Source organism: Fringilla coelebs (assembly GCF_963513975.1).
Source record: "Fringilla coelebs genome assembly, chromosome: 11".
Classification (NCBI taxonomy): Eukaryota; Metazoa; Chordata; class Aves; order Passeriformes; family Fringillidae; genus Fringilla; species Fringilla coelebs.
The window spans coordinates 19039236-19050397 of NC_140037.1; the positions used below are offsets into that span (position 1 = coordinate 19039236).

Consider the following 11162-nt stretch of genomic DNA (forward strand, 5'->3'; position numbering starts at 1 on the left):
CAGGAGATTTTTTTTTTCTGTTTTAATAGCAACTGTCCTGCTTTTAGATGTGGTTTTCAGCCTTCCTCCCCCCAGCCCTTTTATTTTGGCACCCTTCTACCTAAAATAAGTGGTGATGGAGACTTTAGCAAAGGAAAAAAAATGGGATTTTAAAATCCGGTCCAGCATGAAGTCACCACTTTTTCTTTTCTCTGAGCCCTGCTGAGTCTAGTCATAACTTGATTTCTGGTGACTAATAGAGGAGCTGGGACACTATTGTTTCTTTTGGCTTCTTGAGCAACTCTGTCCCGTTACCTCCCCTCAGCTGGGGAGACCTAAAGCCATAAGATGCTCTGAGCCATAAGAGGCACAAATTGCTCTGTTGTCTCAGCCCTTGGCTCACACTTGCTCAGCTTGGTTGGGGTTTTGTTTCCCTGTGTTTCTTTCCAGAGTCTGTTTGTGCTTTCAAGAGGGGAGTGAAGTTGCAGCTTGTGTAGAAACGGGACAAATCCCTAAGTGACATCTTCAGCCTGGAGCAGGGAAGGTTTTGAGGACCTCAGTGCCTCAAGGGGCTCCAGGAGAGCTGGAGAGGGGCTTTGCACAAGGGCCTGGAGTGCCAGGACAAGGGGGAATGGCTCCCTACTGCCATAGGGCAGGGTTAGATGGGCTATTGGGGAGGAATCCTTCCCTGTGATGGTGCTGAGGTCCTGGCACAGGGTGCCCAGAGAAGCTGTGGCTGCCCCTGGATCCCTGGCAGTGTCCAAGGCCAGGTTGGATGAGGCTTGGAGCAGCCTGGGATAGTGGAAGGTCTCCCTGCCCACAGCTGGGTGTGGAACTGCTTGATCCATAAGATCCTCCCAGGCCAATCCTGTGATTCCATGCTCTTGGTGCTGGCTCCGTGCGGAGGTGGCTCATGGTCACCTGCAGGGTGTGGGAGGGACGTGTCCCAGCGCTGTGCTGTGGCCACAGAGGGTCCGCCCTGCCTGGAGCGTTCCTGGCTCCAGCCCTAGTGAGTGATGTGCCGTGCCAAGTGTTGCAGTTATTGGGAGACAAAAATTCCTCGGGGCAGCGGTGTTGGCCGCGGCCTCGCTATTCACAGGAGCCGTGCACTTCGGGAAACAACTGCGTGACAAATGGGCTGCTCTGGCTTTTTAGTGGCTTCTCCTCCCTTCAGCCTCGACATGTGGGACGGGCAAGAGCCTTGGGGGCTCTTCACTGGGCTTTGTGGTTTTCTTTCCTTTCAAATGGATTAAGAGGGACATGTTCCTGTGACAAGAATGAAGCGGGACAACTGTGTACAGTGAGAACATGAAGCGAATCGTTAACAGGATTGCTTTAGAACAGGCCTGAGCAGCAAGGCTGGGGGCAGCCATAAATAACGGGGTTGGGAGAGCCGGGGATGCAGTTTGCATTCCTTGTCCCCCGCTGGCAGGATCTGGGATGTGCTCCGTGGCTGTGGGCAGGGGGAGGCAGAGGGAGAATCCCTTTGCTCTGTAAAAGGCCAGAGAGTTCTGTCCCCTGTGGTGTGTGCTCGGGATGTTGGAGGAGAGCAGGAGACAGCAGTTCCTTCTTGGTGCGTGCTTGGGGTGCAGGAGGGAGCAATTCCCTCATGGAATGTGTTAACAGGCTTTTTCTGGTACTCACACTAACCAAAGTGTGAGTTGGAGACGTGGACTTGGAGCTGGCTGCAGGTGGCCTTGGCAAATACAGCTCTTTCCTGCTCTCGGTGTTCCCGGTGGGATGTCCCTCCCCAGCCACACCAGGAGCTCCCATGGAAGGTCTGTATGGCCACAGCAGAGCGTTGGCTGTGCCTTGTGAGAGGACAGCTCCATCCTTCAGGGGTGGGAGAGGCATGGTTCCCTCAACGGGATCAGAGCTGTTCAGGAGTCACCTTCCCAATGCCCTGGGAATGCAGGGAGGGAAGGGCAGATCCCATGGACTTGGATAACCAGGTATCCTTCTGCTCCCAAACAGCCAGGCTGGAGCCCATCACCCACAGCAGGGATGTCACCTGGGCAGGTGGTTCTGTCCCTGCTTCCTCCACGCCTCAGTCCTGCTGCTCATTCCTCACATCCTTTGGAGACTGCTCCACAAAAGCCTCGGGGGGAGCAGGGAACCTCTCCAACAGATCCTGCTGGAGCCAGCATGGTGGGCAGGAAGGCCGAGAAGCGCAGGGTAGCTGGTTTCAGAGCAGATCTCTCCCTGCTCAGGCCGTGTGGTTCACTCTGCCTTTATCACGATCCAAGAACAGCCTCTGGGTGTTTGCCGGGTCTGATCCACGCCCGGTGCTCCCACCAAAGGAGTTCACAGCCTTGGGATGCAAATGCCCAGGGATTCTCTGCAGAAGTCCCTGATCCAAATCAGGGACTTTTCAGCTGCTGACAGGGGCTGTGTCACCGTGCAGAGCCGTGTCCAGCAGTTGGGGTGCAGGGAGACAGGCTGGGCTTCCCCGGGCGTGGCAGGGCCGGATGTGCCGGTTCTGCTTCTGGGAGCGCCCGGCCCGGGGGTCATCCAGAGGTCGGTGTTTCCCTGGCAGGAGCTCACATCTGCACAGATGTGCCGTGTGCTCGCTGCTGCCTGCAGCCCCGCCGCAGCCCCGGCACCGCGGGGCATCAGCCCAAAACGCTGTCCCTGGCCTGTCACCACTGTCCTGCCTGGCCTGGATGCTGGGGACACCCGGCCAGCTCAAGGCTGAGTCACATCCTGAAGTGACAGTGTCCCCCCAGCATGCTGACTATCAGAGGGTGAGGGGTAACTCAGTTGTGTAACTGCGTGTGTGTGTGTGCATATCTATAGAGATAGATAAATAATCTTATTTATTTATGTATTTTATGTCTATATACTATTTTTTCCTGCCAGACACCTCCAGGATTAGAGCATGAGCTCCGTGGCTGAAACTTCACATCCTTGGACAACCTTTCAGTAGCCTGAGTGGCTCCTTCACATGCAATTAGCCACATTGAGCCAAAAAAACCCCAAAATGGGCATTTTGGAGAGTGCCCCGTGAAGCCTGAGGGGCGTGTCCCCAAGGAGTGTGTCAGCACTAGGTGGCACAAGGACACGGAGATACCATCACAAAAAAAATGTCCCTGTGGGTGGGGCACAGCTCCGGGCGCACAGATCCCACCTGGAGCTGCCGCAGGGACAGTTCCCTTCTGTTCCTGCCCTGGGCGAGGTGGGGACACGGCGTGTGACAGTGGGGAGTCCAGCGCTTGCACGCCGCAGAGCCCTGGGGAGGGAGAGGAGGAGGAGGAGGGGGATTCCGGCTCTGCACATCCCTCTGGGAAGGGGCGGTGAGCCCTGGGAAGCTGTTGTTTCCTGAGAGAGTCAGAGTCCCCTCGGCTGGGCTGCGCTGGGATGGGGAGGGACTGTCGCTGCCTGGGTGTGACAGTCAGGTGATCCCACAGCCAGGAGCTGTCCCTGGCTCAGGATGGCTCCAGAGCCCTCACCAGCTGCCCCTGCTGTCCCGGGAGCTGGCGCATCCTGTCCCTGGCGCAGGGAAACTCCCCCAAACCCTCTCAGCTTTCCCACGTGCCCCCTCTGCCTCCTGGCATTTGATGTCACAGCGGGTCCAGCCGGTCACCTGAGCTCCCTCCTCCCCATCCTGCCGTTTCTCTTTCCCTTCCCTGTGGCTTTGTGCCGTTTTTCCCCCTCTGCGAGCTGATGTCTTTCTTTTCCCACTTCCGTAGCTACGAACACCCACATGCCTTATCTCCTTCCCCCATCCCATCCTGAAGCCTATTTATACAGAGCCTGGCTCCTGCCCAGCCTGCCAGCGACGCCGCAGGAGCGGGACGGGGCTGGCAGCGCCCGCAGCCCAACATGCTCTGGGCTGCACGGGGATGTTTCCTGCTCTGCCTGCTCCCGTCCATCCTCAGAGCCCGGGCTAGCCCCGAGACCAGGCCCAGCTCCCCGCTCTGCCAGCAGGTAAGGCTGTTTTCCAAGGAGCACCTGGGCTGGGATGGCTCCAGCAGCGTGGCTGGGGCTGCCAGCATCGCCCTGGGTCTCTTCCCTATGGCTCTCACCTCCCTCCAGCTTCCATCTCTTTAACTTTCCCAGCTTTTCCTCTGTTTTCCTGCCTTGGAGCTGGTTTCCTGTGAGGTGGTCCCTGGCATCCAGCTGCTCCCATGTCCCTGCCATACCTGAGGTGTTCAGAGGATGGAGTGCAGGGATTCCAGTGAGGCAGCTGGGAGCCTGGATGGGGATCAGCAGGTTTCTGTCTTCCCAGAAAAAAATCATCCTCATTCAGATTCCCAACTCCAGAGGAAAGAGAGAGGAAAGGTGGAGCCTACACAGCACCCTTCCTCTGCCTAAACAGGGATGCTCTGGACCAGCTGGGCTTGGGCAGGGGGAGCAGTGCTCATTCCTACTTCTCATGCCCATCTTGGACAGCAGCTGGCTCGCCTGGAGCCGTGGTTTGTAACCCACCCCCCCATTCACACCTCTCCTGTCTCTCCACAGAGCCCCACAAAGGTGTCTTGCAAAGGAGTTGGCCTGCAGAAATTTCCCAAGGAGCTTGGCAAAGGAATTAAGTACCTTGAACTCTCCAACAACTTCATCCAAAACCTGTCAGGCAGCAACATGCCAGGATTTGGGCAGCTGGAGTACCTGGATGTGTGCTTCAACCAGCTGGAATCCGTGTCAGCCTCCGCCCTGGCTGAGCTGCCTCGGCTGCGCTCGCTCCTCCTGGGGTCCAACCACCTGGACCGGAATTACTTGGCTAACGGGGAAGCTTTCCATCTGCTCAGGAACATAGAGGTCCTGGACCTGTCTGTGAATAACCTGGAGAGCCACATGGCCAGCTGGTACATCAGCAACCTCACCAGCCTGAGGGTGCTGGATCTCTCCGGGAACACAATGACCAAGCTGCTGGCAGGCACCTTCCGGAACTCGCCGCGGCTGCGCCAGCTCGACCTCAGCAGCAACTACATCATGGAGATCCAGGAGGGAGCTTTTGAGCCTCTGGAAGAGCTGGAGGTGCTGAACTTGGCTTTGAATTCCCTCCACTGTATCTCTGGCTTCAGCCTCACGCAGCTGCGAATTTTAAACCTCAGCCACAACGCCCTGGAGCTCTTCTCCGAGGAGGAGGGAGCGGAGCCCTACCTGCTCCGAGTGCTCGACTTGAGCCATAACAGACTCCTCTCTTTCCCAGAGCTCCCCAGAGCCCATGATCTCACACACTTAAACCTCTCCAACAACCTCATTGCTTCCCTGCTCCCAGGCTCACCCCATCCCAGGGAGTTCATCCTGCCCTACAAGGAGATGCAGAGGTTCAACAGGACCGTGCGTCCCGTGGCCGCTCCGACACACATTGCTGACCTGGATCTCAGCAATAACCGCCTGGAGCTGTTCCCATTTTCCTTCTTCCACAGCCTGGGCTCCCTGCACAGCCTCAGCCTGGCAAGGAACTGCCTCCAGGACGTGGCCAGGGAGTCTGTCACCAATGGCACGGAGTTGTCCGTGCACTCACTGGACCTCCACAGCAACGCGCTCCGTGTGCTGCCACGATGGTTCTTTGATTCCCTGCCTCACCTGGAATCCATGGATCTGGGCTCCAACAGTCTCCAGCCTTGTGAGAGCCAGGGGAGTGACCAGGGAAGGGATTTCCAAGGGGATTCTCACACATCAGCCCCTGGAGACACCTGCACCCCCTTCTACAATGTGCCTCACTTGAAGCACCTGAGCCTGTCCAAGAACAACATCTCCAGGCTGCAGCCCCACGCCTTCAATGGGACCCCACTGCTCTCCCTGGACCTGTCAGGAAACAGGGACTTATCCATGCCCACGGGAGCACTGGCAGGGTTGGAGCTGTCCCTGCAGGAGCTCTCTCTGAGGGACAACCAGATGGACGAGGCAGCACTGCCCTGCCTGGGCACACTCCGAGTGCTGGACCTGTCGGGCAACCACCTGAGCCTGCTGCCCCCAGGGCTTTCCTGCTCCCCACTGCAGAGCCTGGACGTTCGGAATAACAACCTGCAGGCCTTGGGAGCAGTCAGGAGCTGGTCCCACAGCCTGAGGGCCGTGTCTGTGGCTGGGAACCCCTGGAGCTGCTGCTCGCTGGGCTGGCTGGACACACTGCGCGCGGCCGGCGTGGCCGTGCTGGACCTGCGCCAGGCCCGCTGCCTCTTCCAGGAGCACGGCCGGAATATCTCAGCCAGGATCACCGGCACTCCCCGCTGGATCTGTCCCCAGCCCAAGGGCACTGCCTCCCTGGCTCTGCTGGTGGCCCTGATGGGCCTTTTCCTCCTCGGTGCCTGGGTTTTCTGCCTCCTGAGGAAAGGGCGGAAGGCTCCGGAATGTGCGGGACTTGAGAGCGACAGGGTGGGAGTGTCCCAGCCCCATCCCAAAGGACAGGGCCCAGCCGAGGAGAGGCCACCTGACAGCATCACCAAAGTGTAGCCCCGAGCTGCAGCCATCGGTCAGAACTCTAATTATTATTAATAATATTAATATTAATAATATTATTGTGGTTGAAGTCTCGCTGGTACCTGCGTGATTTGTGAACCCAGTGACAGGAGCATGGTGGGTGCTGGGCTCTGAGCCACCTCCCCTTCTCCAGAAGGGACATTCCCCCGTCCTCTCTGACCCCTGCCAGAAATTAAACATGGAGTTTGGGGTGCCATCACACATTCCCATCTCTCAGCACAGGAAACCAAGCCCTGGGTTGGCTGCACTGAGCACCCCCCTTCCTCCACATCCCACTCAGCTGGATGGGAATTGTCTCCATTGGGGCCACCTGGCTGTTTCCCAGCTAGCCCAGCAGCCTCTTTAAGAAGGTTTAATAGCTCTGCTAACGCCCTGCTGCTGCTCCTGGAGCATTCCCTAATCCAGGAAGATGCAGGAGGGAATGGGAATGGTGCTTGGTGGTGGCTCACAGTGCCGGGGTGGGGAGGGGGTTTCTGTGCCACCTCTCTGCTGCCTTTCCTTGCTGTGGATACTGTGAGGAATTCCACCCTGTCCTCACCCACTGGGACAGTGGGAATGGGAGAAGTGGGGGTCTGTGCTGCCCCTGGCCGGCACAAGATGTCCCACCCTCAGTGCCAGGACCCTTGATGTGACAGTGGCAGAGACAGCTGGTCCCAGCATGAGGTAAGTGCTGCCCAAGTCACGGTCCTGGATGGATTTGGCACCCTCTGAGCGCCGCCCAAAGCCAGGGATGATCCAGGGGCTTGGCAAGGCAGCAGGAGGAGGTGTTGAGTGGGATTGTCACTGTGTGGTGGTGTCCATCTCTCCCTTGAGTGACCTGTCCAGCTTTCCAGGGCAGAGTGGGAGCACCTGAAGGGCTGGGCTAGCTCCAGGAAATACAAAACTGAGGTTGCAGTGAAACCTTTAATGTTTCACATCCATTTGGTTCCACCTTGGAAGTCCCCAGTAGGGCCCAGTCACCTCCACACACCTGGTGGGTTGGAGCTGTGGGAGCAAAAGAGCTTGGAAGTTACTTAAAATACCAATTGCTTCATTTTCTTCCTTTTTTTTTTCTTTCAAGCTTATCATGGTTTTACTGGGAAGCAAAAAGGGCATTTTTGGTGTAAAATATGTCAGGGCTGCAGCTTTCTGTCCTTTGCTGGGCACACAGCTCCAGGTCCCACGGTGACTTTAGTGGCCCTCATATTTCCATCCCTGCCTCAGTTTCCCTCTGATGCAGAGCTCTGTGCCCTGTCACAGCCAGTGGCTATGGCAGGGGAGCCTGTCACTGTGTGTCACCAGCCTGCAGGACCTTGGGGACAGGAGGGAGCCCAGCCTCCTGCTCCAGGGCTGCTGTTTGCTGGATCTCCTGCTCCCCCCCCCCTTCCCCTGGGAGCTCCTGTTCCCGTGTCCCTCTCAGGTCACAAAAGTCACGGTGCCACAGCCACCACAACCCTTGTCTGCTCCCATCCTGGTGCTCCCTGGCTCCATCCCCGCTGCTGTCCCCAGCTGATGTCCCCGGGGAGCCACAGCCAGCTGGGCTCTGGGCATGGAGCGTCCCAGGAGCTGCTGCGCCCACCTGGGGCTTCTCCCCAGCGCTGTCCCCTGTCCTTGGGTGACACCTGAGCTCCCTGGGGCAGGGACCTGCTTCCCCAGGGTCCCCAGGTGAGTTCAGACTGTCCCTTGGCAGGATTTGCTTTTCCAGTGCTCCCCAAGTGCTGGGATAGCAGCTGGGGGAGCTCAGCACATCCCGACCCGGGCCAGCCTCCTGCCCCCGCGCTCGGTGACATTGCAGGGACACTGCGGGGCCCTAAGTGCCTTCCCTGCGTGTTTCTGGTGCATTTTTGTGGCTGTGCTTCTCGTTTAACCCCTTCCCTGGCTTTGTGCTGCCGCTCCCGCCAGCATCTTCCTCGCGTTAAGCTGGGAGCTGGGGACGGGCGGGGACACTGGGGACGGGCGGGGACACCGCGTACCACCGGGTGCTCAGGGACACCATGTGCTGCCGGCACTCGGTGCCAGGCGCTGCCTCGGACATCCTGAGTGTCCCCAGCCGTGTTTATCCAGTGTCGTGTCCCCGCGGAGCAGCAGCTGGCGGGGGTTGACCCCTTCAGGGCAGTGGCACTTGGGGACAGTGGCTGCCGATGCTGAAGTTTCTCTGGGGATTGAAGCATCTGCTGGAAAATGCACTAGAAATAGGGGGGGAGAATCCCGGGGCTGGTTTTACCCCGCAGAAAAAGCTCCCAAATGACTGGACTTGATCTTAGAAGATTTTTCCAACCCTAAGGGTTCTGTAAAGCCCAGGGTCAGGGGGGAAGAGGGAGAACTTCCCAGGCTGAGGAGGGGCTGTGAAGGTGTAGAAACTGAGCCAGGGCAATGGTGTTGGGTTATCACCATCACTGATGTCTGTGTGCTTTCCTGCCTCAAAGAAAAACGGGATTCCAGGTTGTGCTCTCGTGGCTTTGATAAAAATTGAATCTGAGGGCAATGCCCCCTTCTTGCCCCAGGAGCAGGACATGAGGTGAGCCTATGCTGGCCCAGGGTGGGACAATGAGGTGGCACCAAACCACATTTGTGTCCCCAGAACCAGCACGAGGCCAAGAGAAAGCCGGGGTCTGTGCTGCGTTCTGCTCTGCTGCTCATCCGGAGCTTCCCGTGCTTTAGGGGAAATGGTTTCCCTATCCCAGGCATGTCTTGGCATTTCCAGCGTCTTCTTGATCCAGAAGGAGGGCAAAAGATCTGTAGAATATTAAATTTTGAACAAATAAAGCGGCGATGCCAAAAATGTTGCATTTTCGTGTCAGGCTGGAAGGCGGCAGGAGTGTAAATTTTGGTCTGACAAAAAAAGCAGCAGTGATTAAAATGTTGTGACCATTGACAAATTTTCTAGAGAACTGGTTGAGAAATCCAGAAAAACTCATTCTTTCCAGTGGAAAGCCTTCACATTTCCCTGGATCTGCATTTTCAAAGAAGAATAGATTTTTATCAGAAATTTCCACCGAGCTGTTTCACTAACCCAGGCGGAAATTACCTTCCCTCAACTCACTTCAATTACAGCAGTTTTGCTTTTCCCCTTTTTTTCCTTTTTTTTCCCTTTTCCCTCTTTTTTTTGGTCTTTTTTTCGTGATCCAGAGCTTCATCTGCTGCAGGAGCTGAAGGTTATCCCGGGAAGTGTCTGGCAGATCTCCCTCCTCAGGCCATCCCAACTGGGCAGAGAGGAGAGCATTTCTCCTCCTCTGTGTTCAGACAGAGCCCAAATTAACCTAAATCTCCCCAGTCCTGATAAGATAAGGAAGATAAGGAGTCCTTTCACCCAGCTGAAGGTACATCCCTTTCCAGAGGGCTGCTGGAGGTACCATTTTCTTTTATTTTCCCTGATATTGCTGCAGCTCCCATTCCCAAATCCTTTTGATCTCATCCAGGCCCATCCTCGCGCTGCCTGGGATGTTCTCCTGGTGAATGTGGCGCTTTCTCTGTGGCTTTGGGATGGGACAAGAGGCTGGTGGCACCTCCAGGACACCGCCCTGTGTCCCTCCCATCCGTGGGGCTGCTTCCCATTATCCCTGCCTACCCCAGCGGCTCCGTGACTGGCACAGCTCCGCTGGCCGTTCTTCCCCGCCCCGGGGGAGGCCGGGCGTGTCGTTCATGACACTTTTCCTCCTCTCCAGGGGGTCTGGCCGGGCTGGGACCTCCATCCCGAGGTGCCTCGGGGTGTGGCAGATGTGGAACGTGTCCCCCCGGGTCCCTCCTGCCTCTGCAGCGTCACCTCCCCGGGCTGGGAGGGGACAGATGTGCCACATGCTCTGCAGCTGGATCCTCCCTGCCAGCTGTGCCTGGGCTGCCTGCACGGGGACACTGCCGTGGGGACAGGCAGCACTGTCACAGGGAAATGTCCCCCCGTGTGTGTCCTCATGCAGAGCCGCTGTCTCTGCTCCCAGGTTTGGGACGCCGTGGGGACAGGTGGCACTGGGAGGTGGCTCTGCACGATCAGGTCCCTGCCACCCCCAGCCTGTTCTCGTGCTCTCTGGAAAGAGGAAGGGGATGGTTTCCCTGAAGGAAAGCTGAGCTCCGTGGCAGGAAGGGCTCCTGCCACCCAGGGTGACTGTCCCAGTGACCCCAGCCTCCAGAGGGGACAGGGTGCTGCCAGTGCCCACCAGCAGCAGGAATCCCATCCCCAGCCCCTGGGCTGCAGCAGCAGCTGGAACGTCAGTGCCACAGGACCACGTGCCACCACCCCCTGTGTCACTGTCACCGCTCTGGCACAGCCTCCACGCAAAGGATGTGGCTCCTCACAGGCTTGGCCGGGAGGTGAGGCTGGGGTGGGGAACCGGGGCCCGAGGGGACACTTTGATGGCAGGGAAACCCCTGGATCTGCCCCTGCTGAGCCTGGGACTCAGGGACACTGGGAGCTGGGACAGTGCATGGGGACCCCACACAATCCACTCACAGGTGTTTGCTTTGTCCCCTCTCTCCCAGGAGTGAGGGACACCAACCTTTGGCCCTCCAGGACAACTCTTGGCTGTTCCTCCTCTAAAGCCTCATCCCAGGAGCTCTGAGCCAGCCCCAGCTCTGCCCCTTTAGCCCCTCCTGGAGCTGTCCCCTCCCTGTGTCCCCAGGGTGCCAACACCAGGTGGGGGGATGGGATGGGACCTTTCCCAGTGTTCTCCCGGCTCCTTTGGTCTCCCCCCAGCAGTGAAGCCCCAGCTGTGGAAGGGAAGCCTCTCCTGGGCTGGGAATCCCCTCCGGCCCCCCACCAGCCCAGTTTGGAAGGGGAAGGAAGG

At 57.9% G+C, this 11162-nt stretch overlaps 1 protein-coding gene across 1 annotated transcript; it reads left to right on the forward strand.

Moving 5' to 3' along the window:
* Window positions 1-2447: 2447 nt before the first annotated feature.
* On the forward strand, window positions 2448-6378 carry LOC311157910 (transforming growth factor beta activator LRRC32-like; the record flags this gene model as incomplete). Its single annotated transcript, XM_084212960.1, has 4 exons — window positions 2448-2496; window positions 3155-3272; window positions 3858-3906; window positions 4441-6378. The coding sequence occupies 4 exons, from the start codon at window positions 2448-2450 to the stop codon at window positions 6376-6378; spliced, it is 2154 nt and encodes a 717-aa protein (XP_084069086.1).
* Window positions 6379-11162: the final 4784 nt, after the last annotated feature.